The sequence below is a fragment of the Natrix helvetica genome, assembly GCF_964273705.1.
Source record: "Natrix helvetica genome assembly, chromosome: 2".
NCBI lineage: Eukaryota > Metazoa > Chordata > Lepidosauria > Squamata > Natricidae > Natrix > Natrix helvetica.
In genome coordinates, this window is record NC_138552.1 from 109,158,531 (window position 1) to 109,179,129 (window position 20,599).

At 39.2% G+C, this 20,599-nt stretch overlaps 1 protein-coding gene across 4 annotated transcripts in view; it reads right to left on the reverse strand.

Moving 5' to 3' along the window:
• Positions 1 to 204: 204 nt before the first annotated feature.
• Positions 205 to 20,599, reverse strand: part of CLCN1 (chloride voltage-gated channel 1) — a gene marked incomplete at its 5' end in the record, with an annotated part of 65,843 nt that continues 45,448 nt past the window's right edge. The window contains 11 exons of one of the 4 annotated variants that reach the window (XM_081940569.1): positions 205 to 573; positions 2,241 to 2,327; positions 4,227 to 4,331; positions 6,004 to 6,042; positions 7,757 to 7,839; positions 13,486 to 13,591; positions 14,282 to 14,493; positions 17,910 to 18,043; positions 19,402 to 19,615; positions 19,703 to 19,813; positions 20,409 to 20,478. In XM_081940569.1, coding sequence (XP_081796695.1) covers positions 337 to 573; positions 2,241 to 2,327; positions 4,227 to 4,331; positions 6,004 to 6,042; positions 7,757 to 7,839; positions 13,486 to 13,591; positions 14,282 to 14,493; positions 17,910 to 18,043; positions 19,402 to 19,615; positions 19,703 to 19,813; positions 20,409 to 20,478 — 1,398 coding nt within the window. In that variant the 3' untranslated portion in view covers positions 205 to 336. Of the gene's footprint in view, positions 574 to 2,240; positions 2,328 to 4,226; positions 4,332 to 6,003; positions 6,169 to 7,756; positions 7,840 to 13,485; positions 13,592 to 14,281; positions 14,494 to 17,909; positions 18,044 to 19,401; positions 19,616 to 19,702; positions 19,814 to 20,408; positions 20,479 to 20,599 lie in introns of those variants that run through there. The other 3 variants (XM_081940570.1, XR_014174293.1, XR_014174294.1) reach the window with 3 other exon arrangements.

The window sequence follows — 20,599 nt, forward strand, 5'->3', positions numbered from 1 at the left end:
TTGCATCCCACTGAAAATGGCAGAGGAAAGCCAGTCCACACAGACACACAAGTTCTCCAGCATGAGTTATCTTCCACTGATACCAGCAAAGCAGGTCACAAGCCTTTTCTGGAAATGTAAGTATGGTGGGCAGATTATGCCGAAGGATGAGGTAATTTTTTCCCAAGGCGCAATTATATTGTCGTATCATTATCATCCTTATCATCCTCTTCCAGGTTTCTGGAGCACAAGTTAAAGTCCTTGAGTGTGTCTGAGATGTTCTGATCAGCTGGGCCAGAAATTTCTATGCCCTCCAATTCTATTATCAGCATCTGAAGCAGAGAGAATCCCTTTTCTTTACCTGGGAAGGGAAGATTGCTGTGAGACAGGGGAGCTAGGGCCCACTGAGTTCTCTGGTCCTGAGTCTACTGCAGATTTCCCAGGGACTGTATCATTGTTATCTTTGCTCCACATCTTTGTAGACCAACTGGTATGTTCTTTGCTGCTTGACGTCTGAGTGGCATCACGGAAACTTGCAAGAGGAGGACGAAGTTGGACCCCAGTACGTGTAGACCCCTCAATAGCTTTCTGGAGCTGAGAGTTTGAGAGACACAGTATTAACAAGGAAGTTGCACAAAGGTACCCTTCCTCGATCAAAATAGCAATAGCACAGATTTATATACCGCTTTACAGTGCTTTATAGCCCTCTCTAAGCAGTTTACAGTGTCAGCATATTGCCCCCAACAATCTGGGTCCTCTCTTTATCCACCTCAGAAGGATGGAAGGCTGACTTAAAATAGTTTCCATAGACCAGAAGGGCAATCATTTTCATCCTAAGAACCACATTTTTGGATCCTGCTAGGTGTGCCCTATCACATGACAATTTCACCAAAATAGGCAAGACAAAAACCATTTAATCCCATTGTCTGCATTTAAAACATTCAATTCATTCATTTGTGTTTAGACCACAGCAATTTCAGCATCATACATGAAGTATGATCTGGAGATATTTACCAAAGTTAATATTTTCCATAAGAAAATTTGGGGGAGGGGGTCTTTAAGCTGCTTTAACTCTCTGCAAAAGCTAAGGCACTCATATTGCTTCTTAAACATAAAAAAATGCAGAAAGAGCCCCAATTTTCATCCTTGCCTAACATATGAGGCATTGGAAGCATCAAATGGGCTGCTGGGGGGAGGGGGGGGGAGGGACTGCAGCTCACAAGTTGTCCAGACAGAACTCCACTCTGATATTTACCCCTCTGTGCTATTTTTGTTCTTCATAAAGGTAGAAAATCAGTCAGAAGTTCATGACTGATGAGGCGGGAAAAGTGATGGGGAAAAAACCTTGATTATCATTATCTTTACGGTACAATCGGGTATTTTTAAACCCCCAACTAGGTGTCTTCAAGTAGCGCTGGCTGGAAATTTGGAGAGTTGCTGAAAAAGACTGCTCTATAAAAATACTGATGAGTATGTTTACATGAAGGAAGTAAAGGGCTCAATAGCCATTATCACCACCCAAGATTCTTAGGAGGAAGGACAAAGCCATGGTAGTTAAGCATGTATAAATCCAACTCAAGTCCACAACCTAATTTCTCCTTTTCTTGAAAAGGCCACAATCCTTTCATAGCCAATAAAGCCACAATAAGTCTATAATATATTTTTTCTTCTGAATGTAAGAGGGTTTAAAAAGGATTTCTTTTATAGACTAGATAATCACGTATATCTATATCAGATTTTGCAAGTTTTACCAAGGATGCACTAAGCCTTCAAGTGAGTACACTTCAAAAATTAGGGAAGGCTGAAAAAGAAATTAGGGAAGAATGAAAAAGAGGCCAGAATAAAATAAAATATTTCAATTTAAACTTAATGAAAATAAAATTAAATAGTACACATTATTTGCAGGTATTGATACTACAAGTTACATTTTGCTGGCTTTGTATGGAGAAGCTCTGATAACTGAATCTAACGTCCATAGGGGAGTTATGTTATATATTGCTGATAATATTGAAAGAATATGAAATGTAAAATAAAGCTAAATGGAAGATAAAAGATATTAAATGACTTTTCTAAATGTGGACTGAGAAAGCACCACCAGGATCCCAGAAGGAATGTAAGAGTGAAGTGTAAGTCGTGTATAAGGAGTAATACTCCCCTTACCATCTTTTTTTCCCCCATTCTGGGTTTTCCATTAGACCTTTTCTTTACTCTCAAGCAAGACTCAACTGGACAAAATACAAAGGTAACATGATTTAAATTACCTCTTCCAGTGCAATCACACCCTTTAGTTTTCCCATACTGGTTACATAGGCATGGGTGAGTCCTAGCAATGAGAACAAGGTATGTGTCTACAGAAATGAGAAGATAAGACAAATTAGCAAATAAAATAGGCCAACCATTGCAAACTCATGGAGAATTTGAAACAGGTTAAGAATGGTAGAACTGTTTACCCATATTAGCATGAGTAAACCTAAAGCAAAGCCAAAGAATGAAATCTTCATGTCTGAAATTGGAATAGTTAGAATTGGAGATCCATTTGTCCAATTAACACAATGTAATACTTTGTTGGCATAAAAATAAATAAATTGTACCAGGTCAACTAATATTGAGTTATATAGTAATGCAATATGCAAAATAAAATTATGGGTTAAATAATTTTCCAATACGTACTACATAACCTATGACCCATCAGACTAAAGTATCTTTATCTTCTTACTAGCATGCTAAGTAGTATTCTCAGGTAGCAAAAGGAGGAAGAGTTCATCTAGATAGGATATAAATGTAATTAAGCTCTTCTGAACTCAAGAGGAATATAGAATAGCAATAGCTCATAAACTTATAAACTGCTTCACAGTGCTTTATAGCCCTCTCTAAGCAGTTTACAAAATCAGCATATTGCCCCCAACAATCTGGGTCCTCATTTTACCGATCTCGGAAGAATGGAAGGCTGAATCAACCTTGAGCCTGATGAGACTCAAATTGCCAAACTTCTGGCAGGCCGGCGGTCAGCAGAAGTAGACTGCAGTACTGCATTCTAACCACTGATCCACCAGGGCTCAGAAGGATCATAGACATAAACTCTTTGGAAAAACTTAGATTTTAGTAAAACTGGGTTGCATTGTAAATGTGAATAAATCAAACCAGGCAAAAGGGAAAATATGCTTTTTGGTTTTGTATATGTCCTTGCCGGTATCATTTTAGGTGAGACCAAGACTTTTCTTCTTTGAAAGACAGGGAAATAGGCAATTTGCGCTATAATAGGGCCCATCACTCCTAATTACACATGTGCTTATATTAAACAAAACCTTGCTACCTACGGTAATTAAAGAAGGTCACCTTATACATAGATTGAAATATTTGGAATTGATTAAACATATAAAAATTCTAAATAGATTTTCTTCAATTTTATATTTACTGATATTTCATGTTCACAAGAAGCGCTGTTATTAACGTCTTTATTTTGAAATATGTATTGGGAATTGAGAGCAATGAAAATAAACATTGAGAATGAAGAACAACTTACTCAACAATTTCTGTTCCCAATTTTATTAGGAAAATTAATCCTGCAAAGATTAAACAAGTAAAGCCCAACTAGTTTGATCCCTCTTGTCACCTCCATACAGAAATCATTTTAGTAGACAAGATTGTCTAAAGAAGTACCACTGCTTCTTAGATGAAATTTTCTGCTAATAACATAAGCTAAGGGTGGTAGTACCAAGACACAGAACCAGCAAGAATGATAACAAATAAAATAAACTTAATTGAACATTGGGGTGGTTCTTTTGCTTTTAATGCTATTTTTCTTATTCAAATTCTAGAAGTTCAGCTACACATTGAAAATTGCAGCTCTTAGTTTACTTTGCAAAATTGCACTGCAAGGTGGCGACATGCAATGGAAAAGAGATGGATGAAAAAAATATGATAGTAAGACAATGTGGCAGGAACTGGAGGTGGGGAGGCAAGAAGGAACAGAAGAAAAGAGAACAGGTCTGCATTTTGTAGATTCAGCCCAATTCTGTACCTTTTACTTGCCTGAAAAAGAAAATTAAGAGAAGAATTGTCAAGGCCATACTATATAGAGAGAGCCTTACTACATCTGATAGGTTAAAGCTTGAGCAAGATCACGCCTTATGTTGAAGGCCAAGAAATACAAAGAGATCGTGAAATCAGAAGAAGGTGTAGGCCTTGATGGGAGTAGAGTTGGATAGCAAAGAAAGTAGAAAATAAGAGTAAATGCAGGCACCCACCTTATGCAGTGATGTTCTCTCGACCAGCTGAAAGGGAGAAGGATCTATGCGGCAGCTGCTGAAGCATACCTTTTTCTCGAGCTCCTCCTGCTCCCAAACTTCTATCTGACACAGGAAAAAAAGAGTTCACAAGTTCAGAGAAGTAATTTGCACCAACTGCTTTCCAGGCTGTTTACTTTAGCCAATGGGCCAGCATGATTTACTTTCTTGGGTACATTTCCCAACTTGTCCAATTCCTCTTCTAACCTCTGGGTTTATGGCAAGGGTGTTCAAACTTGGGAACTTTAAGACTTGTGGACTTCAACTCCCAGAATTCCTCAGCCAGCCACTCTGGCTGGGGAATTCTGGGAGTTGAAGTCCACAAGTCTTAAAGTTCCCAAGTTTGGACACCCCTGGTTTATGGGATCCAAAGGAGAGCAGTTAGAAAGCCATTTCTAATGGGGAATCCGAAACCAACCTCTTTCCAAAAGCAAACACCATGTTTTTATTCTTTTTTCCTGCTGCCCTCAGTACACTTTTCCATTTTCTTTACATTTACATTCCTTCTCAGAGATTCCTTTTTCCGTGAATGCTTCGCTTTTAATTTTTAAAGTCCATCCCCTAATGAAATCAGGAGGGAGGTCTACATGGATATTGTACAGACTCTCACTCATGCAGACATTATACAGGCTCTCTTTAAGAACAAAAAAATACATGTTCCAACCCATTCTCCTAAATTTTTCATTTGCAAAGTCCTAGTTTTCCATTCAATTACATGGTTTTCAGTAATCATGCTGGCTTCTGCAAAAAGCTGCAGAGAGTTCATTGTTGCTGTTAGGTCACTGCTTGGAGAAAGGGTGTGTTACCAATGAAAGAGAATATTGGTAGCTCAGGGTTGAAATGAGGCATCCTGGGTGCTCTCTAAATTTGGCTGTTTTCTTGCAGACGTTTCATTACCCAAACTAAATAACATTATCAGTGCTAGCAGTTTTCATTACCTAGTTTGGCTAATGAAATGTCTGTAAAAATAAGAAGCTCAGAGAGCACCAAGGGGTATGTTACTGACCAGGCCTGACAAAACAACACAAATTCACTTCAACAAAGCATTTGGGACTACAGGAATGATCTGATTCACTCCAGCAAAGCTAAGACGGCTCTACTCAGTTTCTCCTCCCAGTGTTTTAAAGTCATGCAGCTTTGGAGCTATCCACAGCATTCATCAAAAAAAATCTGAGCCTGTGTACTACTATAGATAGACAACTGGATGAAAGCGAACATGCCCGATATCAATTAAAACTTGCAATTGCAGTGCTATTGGGTATCCCAACCAAGTGGCCTTATTAATATTCCCTGTTTTCTTGAGTCACACAGCTCATACATAGTTTACAAGCACGATAGATATTACACTGTACTTTTTGTCATGGGACTATTAAGTACAAATATATCTTTGAAAAATGATTCATGCAATGCTTTACAACGGTAGAGTTAGTGTAGGGGGAAGATGCAACACACGTCTTCCCCTTTTAACCTTCAACTTTTTCCTGCAGACTATTATATTCTTTCCCATGGTTCTCGGAGGTGCCACGCATACCGATAGCGACATATACGACAGCATAGTTGTCACAGAGAAAATAAGGAGTTGTTTTCAAAAGTCACATTTCATAGTGGAGAATGGATAAATAATCTTGCGATTGTTTTAAAATAATCGCATGGCTGTTTCATGGAATCTCCTGGCATGACTTTGACTGGAAGTGTCAACACCCCTCAAGTTTGCCTGCTGCTTTACTTCCAAACGTACCTCTTCTGGCTTCATTGGGTCTTCAACCTCTGCTGAATCCTGAAAGGAATAAGTAATCAGTTCCAAGATCAGAAGAAAGGCAGCAAAGCTTAAATCCAAATCTCGTTTTCAGTTGCTTCTTCCTTAACCCAGTTGCTGCAACGAGTGCTGTATGTATAATGAGATCTAGCACATGGGCAAAGAAAGCACGCAGGTGCACATGAAATGGTCATGCATTCTAAGCATCTTGGGTTACAGTTGCTAAAACAGAATTTATTGTCCTCCGTGCCTGCAAATTTGAAGGCAATATCTCAAGCTGTATTCCTTTGTTTTATATCCTTGCTTTTATTGCTTATAGAAATGCAGGGGAAAATCCACTTAGTTCTTTTTAGTCTTTCCCTCCGAGGAAACTTACCCTATCACATTCTCACAACAGGTCAGATAGGTAAACGTGGGGTTCCAAGTACTTTGTCCACCCCACATCTTCTGTTTCCGTTCACTCCATTTACTTTCCTAAATACAATGCTCTGAATGTGCGCACCTTTGTGACATACAATCACATGTGTAATTTTTTATAAACAAATAAATGGAACAGAATTCCAAAATACCCTCTTATCATTCTTCCTGTTGCAGTTTTGGGATTCTTATGTTTGTAACAAAGAAATCTATTATCTATTATTTGAAGAAAGCCTTTACTATAATAATTAAAGCAAATCCATATGATCGTGGCATATTAATCTGCAAAGGAATTTTTCCTAGGCAGTGATATTATCTGCTAGAAGGATTCAATTGCTTCTTCAATTCCCCTTTCATAAACTCAAAATGAGGCCAGTCATGTAGGCGTACAGATTTTAAAAAAGTAATAATAAAGAAAAATGCTTTGCAGTTAGTTCATCAATTTCTATCCCTGAACAATAGTAGAAAATTATCCTTATTCTTTCCATTCAAAGAAATACAAAGATACAAAGATGGACAACATAAGGTATTCTCAAGTGGTTTGAAAGTCTGGCTTAAAAATACATTTAAAATATAGATATGCATGCTAATGTATAAAACATCTGTGCTCCTGCCATGACAGTTCAGGGATGAATGAACAGGGATAGGTCAATTCTGTTACTGAACATCTTCCAAAATCTCTGGCAGCAAAAGGTCATGATTGATGCTAAGCTTCCCTTGCTATTTTAAGTTTTCCTGCCTAAAGGGATTAACCCTATTAAGAAAAAGGAGACAAGGGTAAAACACTGATAAATGACTGCAGAATATCAATGTTGCATAGCTAACCTATTTCATTGCCATAATGAAGTATGTATGTTGTCAATCACAAGGTCTGTCTGGAATAGAAACAGACTGCCCAAAACCATAACATTTCCATGCTGTCTGGAATGTTGGATTCAAAAGTAATTCCAAATAAATTGGGAAAGTCCTTCAAAGGAGGAGGAAAGCTCCCTGCCATCTCCCAGCCTGAGACTACAAACACTGTCCAAAAGAATGGAACAGAAGGTACTGCAATAGGAAAACAATTCCAGCATTCTACGAAATTTGTGCAGGACACCAGAGATTAAAACTCATGGAGTGTACATATTCACTTCTCTTTCACTTGTAGATTTGTGCCCACATGGACTTCTGAGCTACCTGGTCCTTCATCTTGAGAAGTTTAATTTATTTCATTTCCCCCCATTTCTGAGTCTAAAAATGCTATTTTCTCAGGGTCTGATACCAATCAGAACTCTTTTTCCAAAATTATTCAGGCATAGGATAGTTTTCTTGTTCAAACCTTCTTGGTGCTTTTTCGCTGAGGAGATGGGTTGAGACAAAGAATTTGCTCCATCAGTTTCCTCAGCTGCCAACATCTCCGGGCTATGAGAAGAGAAAAATGCAAGGAATGAAATGGCTGGCCACTGGGGTTGTCTGCAGGTATGATTAAAAAAAAAATCAAGATGGCAGCCACAACCTACAGACAAAGCTTCAACTATTTTTATGCTGCGGCTGCCATCTTGATCTTTTGTACTACACTCTGCAGACATTTCTGGCTAACCAGAAGCAATGCTTTTTTCCCCTATCCTTCCAATAATGCATATACATTAGATTGCCACTGTATCACCTCTGATTTCTAATGTATCTTTTCCAGAGTAGAACAATATAAAGGCAAACTGAAACAATATAGCTTTATATAAATATAATTCTTATTATTTGTCAACTGAGCATTTGGTATTTGATGGCTGTCAGGCCTGTTACGTAGACCAGGCCATGAAATCAACTCCACAGGAAGGCTAAAACTACTTTTATTGACACTGGCTATAATATGGGAATCTTGGAAATCTGAGGATGCTATACCACCACCACCTCCTCTTCCTTGCAGTTCAATGAATTAGGGAGGCCTCTGTCTGAACTGCTTTTGAATATCATCTTGTTCTGGATTTTAAAAAATGCTTCAGCCTCTTTTACCTAGGCAACAGATTCTGCATATCTCCATCAAGGTCATCTTTTTTTCTCTCTACAATGATTCACCATTTCAATATGAAAACTATTGACAAGTTGATAAATGTTTTCCTAGGTTGACTGAACTTCACACAGATGTTCTGTTTGGATGGCCTGTTCATAAATGATAATTACTATTGAGTAATAAACACTACTGATTGAGTGGCAAAGGAAATGGAATTGTTTTGACAGAATTCGAAAGGGAAAGAGGCAAGGCAAAGCCAAAAAGATTAAGACTGATAATTGGCCAGATTCCAAGAAAAGGATGGATCTGATTTCTGGAAAAAGAAAATGCGTGGCTGGCTACCTGATCGTAGAGAAGTCAAGCTTGGAGAACTATGTAGTAGTGACTAAACTGCCTGGTAAACCCTACTTCAAACTGTACTACTAGACTTCTTAGCACTTGAAAAATCATGATCTTTCCATTTTGTTCCAAATGTAATCAGCCTTCCAATTTCTGGTGATCATGCTGTGTTCCATATACATGGAAAGATCATTAGCCAAGCACACAGTACTGTCTTTTCCCCCTTTTTCCCCCCTTAATTGCCGCCAACTGAAAGTAGGTGTCTCATTGTGTCTATTTAGCTTAGTTGTGTATGTATATGTCTGTTTGCAACTCTCAAGTTACCTTTCGTTTTTTAAAAAGTGTTTGTAATGCTTGTAGATAAACTGAGAAAACAGAGATTATGTTGTTTTCTCTAGTCAATTTCATTACAAGAGTGAATCAAATCAGTCACCTGCATAGCTTTTCTGGAAAAAATACCATTTGGCTTTCTTAAACTTTCATTATAGAACAATTGCATCAATCATCAATTAATCCAAGTGTCAGCAGTACAGAGCCAGGGAAGTGCAATTCCAAATACTTTAATTCATGGTTAGGGCTTGAGTTGTAAGCCATACCAATTTCATTTAGTAACATCTGCCTATCACGATCAGTTTATAACTGGCTCTAAATCAGACAACCCAAACACATCCATTTTATAGTTTGGCTCAAAAACGTACTGGCCAGTTTTTCCCTGCTTGTTTTATATATATATATATTTGTTTTCGTAGATTTTCACGGGTGTAGGTATGCTGGTTTTGTTGTATTCGGGTCTTTTCCCGTGTAAGGTTGAGATTGTCTTTGCAACGTTTTGGCAGGATCTCACCTGCCATCTTCAAGCGTGGGCTCAAAATGTGGGCTTAAAATGGGAACGGGGCTCCGTTCCCATTTTAAGCCCACATTTTGAGCCCACGCTTGAAGATGGCAGGTGAGATCCTGCCGAAACGTTACAAAGACAATCTCAACCTTACACGGGAAAAGACCCGAATACAACAAAACCAGCATATATATATATATATATATATATGTATGTATGTATGTATGTATGTATGTATGTATGTATGTATGTATGTATTTGTGTTACAACCCCTGGTATGACTAAATATGGGAGGAAGGTCATTAGCTCGTGTTAGCTAATTAGCTCGAAATAGATCTATCCTAGTCTCCCTTTATTTATTTATCAGTACAATTACAACACAAATATAAAAAAGGCAACAGTAAAAATAAAAATATGGTTTTCTGCCTGCATGGTCTTTGTGATAAGCCGAAGGACAGAAAGAGGGAGTAGTGACCTTCCTCCCATATTTAGTCATACCAGGGGTTGTAACACAAATACATACCTATTTCCCTGGCTCAACTGATAAGGAAGAGAACCCATGGCTTAGTGGTTAAGACTCCTGCCTAAGATATATACAGCCCGGGTTCTAATCCCAGTAAGGGTATGGCTAGCTGATGAGAGCTAATTAGCTCGAAATAGATCTATCCTAGTCTCCCTTTATTTATTTATCAGTACAATTACAACACACACACACACACACACACACACACACACACACACACACATATATATATATATATATATATATATATATATATATATATATAATAGATCACATACAAATACCATACCATCTTCCCTCCCCCGTCTTAAGATAAGTTTCTCATTCAAATATTGTACCCCCTCAGCTCCCAACAATCATAATTTAAATTTCTCTTATAGTGACAATAGCCCATTAACCCCATCTTCTAAATTAATTGAACATATATAAATCATAACATAAATTTCTCTTAAAGTAACAGTATCCCATTAGTCCCATCTTCTAAATTAATTATACATATATATTTCCCCACCCTCCACCCCAACCCTCCCCCACCTTTCAATCAAACCCACCCCCCTGACTTCCGCTATGCACCACTCCAGTAATTCCAAACATCCCATATGTTATTTACTCTGTTCATCTGTCAATCTAAACATTCTTACCTAAAGGCTACATAGTACTTTCTAGTCTGATATTTATTCTGTATATAATCAATCCATTTTACCCATTCCTGTGTATAATTCTCCTGCCTGCTTGTTAATTGTGCTAAACATGACTAAAGATTGGCTCTTCAGTGGGGAATATGAAATGACTTTAAAGTTGGAAATGCAGATAGAATATGCCCTTCCTTACCAAACTGCACCATTCCTTCCAACTATTCCCAATTGCTCATCATGCCTCAAATAGAGGTCTAAATTTTCATATAGGAAGCTAGGAAAGGGATTGTACTGTTGTCCTGATCCTTTCCTGAATGGATTAGCCGCAGCAAGAAAAAGATAGCAGAAGGGAAAATCTGGGGTGAGCGTAGATGGTTTCTGATGTTGTCTGGACCTTTGGTAGAATTGTGTGAAACGAATGACAATTGTACACTGTCTAAAAAAGACGCAGGAAATAAAATGTAAAACGCACTGATTGCAAGAGCCATTAAGCTCTAGAGTTATGTACAAAAAAGTAAGTAGGTGGGTGTGTATGGGAAAAAAACAGGATTGGACAAATTAAGAAAGGCAGTTTTACTTGGCGATTATTAATAGATACCAGATTATAGAGACCTTGACCTGATCTGACCCGAGTCCCTTCTGGGAGAGGGTGCGGTTTAGAAATCAAATAAAAGTTAAAGTTAAGTTAAAGTTATCTAGCAGGGCAGTTGCCTGCCTTCAATTGTGGAGCACTGAGGAATCACAATTGGAACCTCTCTCTCCTACCATTGTGCTAACATGCTGTTGTACCCCAAATGTAGGTAATAGCCACCCTTGGAACTGAGAATACATTCTAGGGATTCTCACACAAAGATTGCTATGTCAAATCATAAAACAAGGACATACCAAAATATGAACAAATCCCTGGGCTGCACACATCCCAATAAACTATTTTCTAAGAAAGTTTCTGGGGACAACACTAGACCTCCAAGACACCTGCTGAAACCTTAGGTTAATCTCAAGGATGGTATTGTTGTTGTTTCGGAGCAGCCTTACTTCCCAATAATTTTCTTTTGATTCAAAGAAGTTTAACAAAACTGGGTTTCTTGGGGTGCCCATGGGACCTATAGACAGGCATACAGTCACCCCATGCACCTTGCTGAGGACTCTGGTATTACAGAAAAATAAACTGTGATATTTTACTGCACAAATTTAACAGAGTTCAAAAGCCAATCTCCTGTTAAGCATGCTTTTATAATACTGATGTCTATCAAATTCACTCTTCATTTTGGAGCAGAATGTACCTAGAAAAGTATGTGGACCTAACAAAGTTATACGTCAAGAAGTGTTATCTATTTCACTTGTCCGTGTCTTAGTCAAGATAAAATATGCAGAGTCTTGATGAAGTGTCCTCCCCCATCATGTGTTCAATAATCCCCCTATATTTTCCTAGCAGTTGTTTTGGCATTTTTCTTTCCAGATGGAATACATTAAGGAGGAGAAGATGGAACGGCTGTCCTGTGCTTTTTCATTAATAGCATTACGAGTGCTTTCTATCTGAAAGCAACCTGGATTTGCCAGTTCTCCTTCTTCTTTTTAAATAAATCTGGCAAATCTGGCAAATCTAACCCTATCCTGCAATCTTTACTGGTGCTTTACTTTAAATGCTTTATGACATTTTTTTGTTTTTTTACATTGTAAATTTATTAAAAATGTAAGTAACCCTGAGGATATGCCTGGCAAAGCAGACAACACTCACTAAAGAAATCAGTAGCCTTTTGGTTCTATGTTTATGGAGCTGTGATCTTGAGAGATAAAGCAATGATGTATTAGAAGAATAGGATGTTCTGTCATATAACCCGGTGGGTGAAAATATAAAATCCCTATAATATTAAACAGCCTTATCTGGTGGAGTGATTCATGAGCAAAGTGGATGAAAAAAAGGTATGGAGGGATAAAGTGTATACCATAATTGTGTGACATAACTTCTAATTTAGGGGCTCTCATCTCTTAATTACAACAAATACCTCTAGTACAAATGCGGTACAACAAGAGGAATACATATTTGATTTTACATGTATTAACTGCAGCTAGAATTGAATTTGCACAACAATGGAAAAGTAAAAAGATCCCTACAGATGAAAATGTGATTTAAAAAATATTAGAATGTGCAGAAATGGACAGACTTACACTTACAATTAAGGAAAAGGAAGAAACTGAATACTTTTTGACATGGGAGTTATTTTATCAATGGCTGGCAGTTTCTAACAGTTAGAAACATGCAGATAAAAGAAAAGGACTCGTGATACAAGGGATGCTTGTTAAATTGAATAAGTTGATGTTATTATTACCATATTAAACTAATACCAATGTAATGAATATTGTTGTAAACATTTTGAATTATTTCCTAAAATATTTGTACCCAGACAACACACTGTTTAACTAAAAATGGAATTTTTATGTTATAAAATAAAATATTTTTTTTATAAAAATACCAAAACAAATGCTGTCTGTACTTGCATAATTTACAATCACCTTTCTGCTCTTTCTTTTATGATCACCTTTCTGTTCCCCTCAAAGGAAATATTAGCATTAGCAAGTTGATAAGTCAGACATATGTCCACTTTCCAGCAGTCCAAATGACGTCCCCCTTCCCTCCTATATCCCATAACCCAATTAGAAAAGGCCCTTTAAATCTTCAAATATTAGCCATCAGATCCCACCACAAAGGACCAGTAAGACACAGTACTTGGAGTTTGTGGAGGTGTTGGTGCCTCTGCCACTAGTTTGTGAGGAGTCACTGGCCCATTAGGTCCTTCTGGGTAATCAGGGGTTAAAGCAGGCTGCTGTGGAAACTATTATAGAAGATAAAATAAAGCAAGAATTAGCATTTTCTTTAATAACTACTTTTTAAAAATCTGCTGCTTCTCCCAAAAATATTATTTCAGCAATCCTTATGAACTCTTTAGCAGAAGCAGCTATTTTCCCCATGCTACAAAGGGGATGGCAAACCTATGGCAGAGTTTGTGGCACGGAAGTGGCCGCAGAGCCATCTCTCCAGGCACGCCAGCTGTCACCCGTTGCTCTTCCAGGTTCCAGCGCATGCATGTGTGCCAGCCAGCTGGTCTTCATGCTTGCAAGAGTGCTGGAAACTGGAAGAGCAGATCCCCGGAACGCCAGTTTCCAGTGCACACATGCGTAGCGCCGAACTGGTCTTCACACACGCATGCATGCCAGAAACTGGAAGCTCAGCATCCCAGCACGCACATGCGTGCCAGGGAGCTGCTCTTCCTGTTTCCAGTGCTCCCACACGTGCGCACGGACGCTCCCATTTTGGCAGTCAGTGCCGAAAAGGTTCACCAACACTTCTCTAAGGTGAATTGCAGTTTCCTTAGTGGCACTCAGTGAGTTTGCTCTGAGATTTTAACTTAAGACTTCCTGTTTCACATCTCATCTATCTAGTCACTATGTCTCATTGGTTACACTTTATTTTTCTTCTTTCCACTATTGTTATTTTTTCATTTTATTAATCTCTCGTTCACTACCTCAGTCTTTCCCTTGTCCTCTACTTCCTCATCCACATCCTCATCCACAAAAGCGAACGATTCATGCTTCCACTGGTGTCCATCATAAGATGCTTCAATCAGTTTCTGTTGTGTTTCCCTGGCAAAATGCAGACGTCGCTCTGGGCTGAGGTGTCTGAGCAGCAGAGCCTGGAGCTCAGTTCGCTCCACTGAGCCCATGAGAATCATGGAATCTAGAGAAGGGGAAAGCAAATTTAAAAAAATCTAAGGTCTAAAATTCAGGAACAATCAGAGAGTCACTTGACAGATCTTCAGCTTATGAATCCATTTTACATGATGACCCTTATACCTTTATGATGAACAGGAAATAATCAGGAGTGGGTTTCAAAAATTTCATCAACTGGTACTCTGTCCGGTTGCTGGGTGGGTGTGGTGATGGTGGGCATGGCCTAGGCCTCCTGCATCCCTGGGGGGTATTTTTACCTTCCCCAGACTTTGGAGGCTTTCCTTGAGCCTCTGGGAGGGCGAAAACAGCCTCCCCTGGGCTCCGGACGCCCTCCGGAGGCCTGAAACAGGTCCGATTCCAGCCTTCCAGAACTTCCAGGACGCCCGTTTTCCCCCCTCCCTCCGCATGGGCACTGAACTTACCTCGCATCCAAAATGGGCCGGGTGGGAGGGGTGGGATGGGGCAGGGTGGGGCCAGCCAGGGGAGGGATTTGGAGGTTCTCCAAACAGGCCATAACGTTAGCTATGGGTTCTCCCGAACCTAGCAGCCCACTCCTGGAAATAATGTCTCTAGATTGCCTTATGATTTTAGATATATTTTCTTCTAAGAACACAGCTAGAGTGCAAGCTCCTGCCATATTGTAGGAAGGTAACTCCAGGAAACTTCCCTCTCACAATCACCTCATAACTCTCTTAAACATGGCTAGTAACAGGTCGGGGCTGTAGAAGAAAATAGCAAAATATCAAGGAATACACCTCAGAAGGCTGAATTTCATCATATGTTATAGAGCAGCAGATTTCAGTGTGTTTGGAAGAGCTTGGAGAACTCTGGAAAACTGATCTGTTTCCTGATGAGAAAGAATCTAACAGCAGGCAGCATTCCTTTCATATGAGATGACTCAGAGAAATGCATTAAATAAAATTTAATTTTAGAAATGGAGAAAATGGAAGAGAGGAAATGTGACAGGAATCTATTTATATAAAAAGTAGTTGGAAATGAAGACGCTCTGGGCATATTTACTTTCTACTTTGTCCACACCACTTCTCCTCTGCCTACACATGTACATTCTTGAAATATTCAATAAATTCAGAATATACCTCTGAATCCTCAACCAACTATTGAGTTTCCATTGTAGGCAAGTAACAGACAAGGGAAAACCATTCCAGGGTCTTGCTAGAATCAAAGTGCTTCTTCAATCATGATTAGGATGTAAAAGAATGAGTGGAATTGAAGACTATATAAACATTTGATCTGGAGCTAACAAATGCCATCTCAATAATGCTCTGGTTTTCTTAGCTAGGGCAGTTCTTTGGACTGCAAAAATACAGAGAATCTGTTATTTCTCTGTGTCCCTTTGCTGCCACATATATTATTATTTTCTTGCACAGCTACCCACTCACAAGGACTCAGGATAGCATACAAATGAAAAACTATAATAAAATCAATGCATTTTCAAAACAAAATAGCAACCAAAGACATTCATCAATGCACTACCAGGGATTTATATTTTGCAGTCCAGTTATGTTATCTCCTCAACTATCATTGAAGCTTTCTGACCATGAAGCGGCCTTAATGTACCCTTTCCAGAAATACACTATCCTCTTCTTCCCCTCCTCCTTCTTCTCTTCCATCAGGGTGAGATTTCCTTACAGGCCTGCAGCTGCTGCTGATTCAACTCAGTATTTGGCATCAATCCCCTGTAGCTGCCTTCTCTCCCACACAAGGTACTGGATCCTAATGCAAGATGGGTGGTGACCAAAACCTACTATATGGGCATTCTATGGCAATTGGCTCACTCTGTTGCCAATTCTCAGTGCAATTTCTTCAACCTGCATGATAGGAGGATTGTTGGGTTTATCTATGGTGACAGTAAATCAGAAGGTGTCTGATAGCCCTTTTTAAAACTAACAAATTTTATTAAAGGACATAAGCTTTCTTGAGCCATAGGTCACTTAATCCAGTGAATTCATCAGATGCATTATGCTTTAAATTAAAAAAAAAAAACACCTGTTACTTGGTAAAGGGCTACCATACTTTTCCTGTTTTTTTTTTCCAGTACACATCTTCACTCACAGATGATTATGGTAGCATTGTTCTCAGTAGTGCCAAAAGTATTGGTGTCTCCCATGGACAGCCTTGTTTGGGAGGACACTGCATCATTATCTTTAAATTTGTCTTATCAACAAGACCAAGAATGTGCAAAAATAGCAATAGCAATAGCACTTAGACTTATATATCACTTCACAGTGCTTTACAGCCCTCTCTAAGCAGTTTACAGAGTCAGCATATTGCCCCAACAATCTGGGTCCTCATTTTACCTGACCTTGGAAGGATAGAAGGCTGAGCCAACCTTGAGCCTGGTGAGAATCGAACTGCCAAACTGCTGGCAGCCAGCAATCAGCAGAAGTAGCCTGCAGTACTGCATTCTAACCACTGCGCCACCACAACTCTGTGGTGAATTATTGAATTATTTTCTAAGCTGCTTCATTCAGGTGATACATATTCACAAAATCAGTGTCTTCTGAGTTCTCAGATTTTTATGGCTAGTTGGAAATTGCACTACTCTCTCAGTATTGACTGATTTCCCCAATAAGTAAACTTTGCTAAGAAAAACAGTTTTCCCTGCCCCAGACAAAAAAAAAGAAAACAGTGTTTAGATTACATTTTGAGAAAACTGAACTTTAAATTGAAAGTAGAGTTTTGGCTTTGCCCTTTCTACTTCATACTACAGAACTATTCTACACGAATATATTTGTGAATTCTTGCTAGTAAGATGGCATTCCTTGCCCATAAAACGAAAGGATAGGTTCAGTTTATACAATAGCTATGAATTGGGAAGCAATAATATTAATATGGAGAGGATTCATAGTTCTTGATAGTTCATTCTTGATCAAATATACAAGGTTTACCAATTTGTGACCAATGCTATCATCTCTCCTCATTGATGCCACTCCCAAAACTCTAGTGCTCAGATTCTAGAAAGTTCTGGAAAAATTCCATGTTAATTCTTCTTTGGCCCTGCCCCTCTTTTTTCTTTTTTTTTTGGCTCTGTCTCTCTATTAGGAAGAGGCAATCAGTAAATTTTATTTCACCCTAAATTACTTTTCAAAATAACGCATGAATATTCAACAAATCTGCTAACCAGCTGGATTTTTGTTCCAATGGAAGAGCAAGCTTTTGTTTGTACATCCCCACAGAGCTAGCAGCCATCATAAATGCAGTCAGAAACTCTTATTTTTTTAAAAAAAATCAACACCTGAAAGAATTACATCCCTTACATTCCTCATTAAAACCAATCAAATGAATGATCAGAAATGCTTGGAGGAGACAAAAGTAAATCCTGGAGAAACCTTTTCCTGAATCTTTGTTGGCAAGACGGCTTTAATTGGAAACAGGATTGATGTGTTTCCCTACAAAACTCACCTGGAGAATCCACCAGAGGAAACGTGTTGACCGTGGTATTCTGAAGCATGTCCTTCAGATCCCGATATTTGCAATTAGAGGAGATGAATTTGACATCAGACACCATAATGTCCTCCACAAAAATATTGTATTTGCTTGAGTGGCCATAAGTTAAAAATTAAGAAAGAATAAGTAAAGTGGGAGAAAGAGAATTATTTATTCATGTTATACTTTGAGCCCTTGCTGAAAGCTACTTCCTATCAAAAAGTTACTGTAAAATCTTACTAATTAACGCCTACAGGATGTTGTTAAAATACTGAAACATCTAACAGAAAAACATAAAACCCCACAGGCTTTTGGAAAAACTTGCTTTAATTGCTCTTGTTTGCTTCCCTCCCCCTTTGATATTTTCATTTACTGGTCTTTGTACGCTATCCAGTCAGGTTGTTTGAGTTGGGCAACCATATAAGTCCAAGAAATAAAGGAACACACATACAAAGGAACATAGGTGCTGTTCCCAACAACTACAAATGCCTGGAGGGCAGCCATGTTGCAAAACAGAGATCACTATTTCTTCAGGTTCAGAGAGAAAGAAGGGACATCATTTTCTGAATTCTTTTCAATTCAGGCCATTAGGTGGCTTGAAATTTCAGAACCATCACTCAGTTTAAATTATTTCCAGGAGTTAAAAAAAGAACCAATGGTTCTTAAGGGACAGCCTTAACACATTTCCTGGGGGTTCACCCTACTAACAAGAAAGTTGACCTATTTTTAATGACTTGAAGCTTTGGGAAGTTGTGAGCTCATGTTGTTTACCAAACATAACTGAACTGTACTTTACTTAATCGATTTTTGTTCAAGGCGCTAGGCAAAGATGTGATTAGTTCAGTGGTGGGATTCAAATAATTTAACAACCGGTTCTCGGCCCTAATGACCAGCTGGGTAGGCGGGGCTTGGTGGTCACGTGACTGGTTGGGCATGGCCAACTCAGCGTCACTCATGTCGATGGGCGCTTCGCCTTAGTTATTACAATGTAATAAGGGTTAACCAGAGAGGCAGTTTCTGTAAGCAGGGCAATAAAGATTAGGCTAGAAACAACAGCAGAATGTTTCCTTCCTGCCTTCATTACAGAATTAGTCCTGTAAAGTGGAAAAAAAACAAAATGATATTTCTTACAACAACCGGTTCTCCGAACTGCTTAGAAAGTTAACAACCGGTTCTCCCGAATAGGTGCAAAATGGCTGAATCCCACCACTGGATTGGTTGCTTTGTGGTTCAGGATATCATGTAAAGAGTCAAACATCAAATCATCCTCACTTAAAGTCTTTACAGTAGCTATTGAGCTATGGATTGCCATAACCGATACGTTGGCTAAAGATGATTTCAAAATAAATACGTTCCAATCTATGGGCCACCCGTTTTGTTGCTTGGGATTGAACTGATTCTCTATCTCCTCCTGAACATCTCACCACCTTTTAGCCTACCCCCTTCCTTCTTCGTCAGCCCTAAGTACCTTATTTGGTTCCAGCCCAAGTCTGGTAAATAGGGGAGTTTCTTCACTTGGATGATGCTGTCGTAAAGGCTTGGCTGCAAACTCTGAGCCACCATGTTGGCAAGAATGACGGCCACCATCATTGGCAAGATGTGGGCAATCTGACCAGTCAGCTCGAAGCAAATCACTGCTGTGGAGATAGTGTGGCTGACAGCACCTGTGAGAGCTGCAGCTCCTTTCCCAGGACAAGGAAAAAGGGGCAAAGTTAGCATCACTTGGATCCCAACTGGAACCAGAGAAAGAAAGAGGGTCCTACACTTACCAATTACTGCATAACCACCAGGTAAGATTTTGTAAACAAAGCCATCAAAGAGAATCCCATCAGGGAAGAGCCAGGCCATGATTTCACCAATCAAGCGTCCGAAAGCAGCCCCTAAAACCCAACAAAGGCAGTTTCCAAACTGTCATTATCAGGGTCACTAATACACACTCATGTTCTAATGATATTTTGAAGGAGGACAACGAGTCACCATCCAGAGCTTAAGCAACACCCATCCTGGCTTCCTTTAATGCCAGAATAGAAAGAGTGGGCATTGTTGCTATAGTCCTTGTTGATGCTCCACCCCAAACACCGCCCCAAGTCCCTCCGGGGAGAGGGGGCAGTCTAGAAATTTAATAAATTAAATTAAATTATTTCTGAGCACTCAAGTACCCCAGGTTTCAGCTTGCCAGAGAGTCAGATTTTCATGCTTTTCAGTGCTAGTCCTCTATAAACCTGCCCAAGAAAGCATCTTGGAACAGAGGATGAATACATCATAGCTTCTGGGACTGCCACAATCATTTACAGAACTTGAAGACATAGGAAAGTGGAATGTAGGTAAAATAGGAATGCATTAAAGGAAGGAGAAATGACTTCAGGACATTCAGTCATTTCATAGAAACACAATTCCCCTTTTGTTTATGACTCTACCAGCAATTCCTTCCATGTCAATCTGCCTGAAAGTTTTCACAAAAAGATTAAAACTCACCCAGCACAAACACTGGCATGAACCCGCCACAGGGTATTGGCATAGTTGTGGCAACGACTGACATCCAGAACTAGGACAGAAGTAATAAGCAACCATGGTTACTGGGCAATGTCTCTCTCTCTCTCCCCCTTCCTCCCTCTTTCCCCTCCTCTCCGTCTCTCCCTCCCTCTCTCCTCTATCTATCTCTCTCC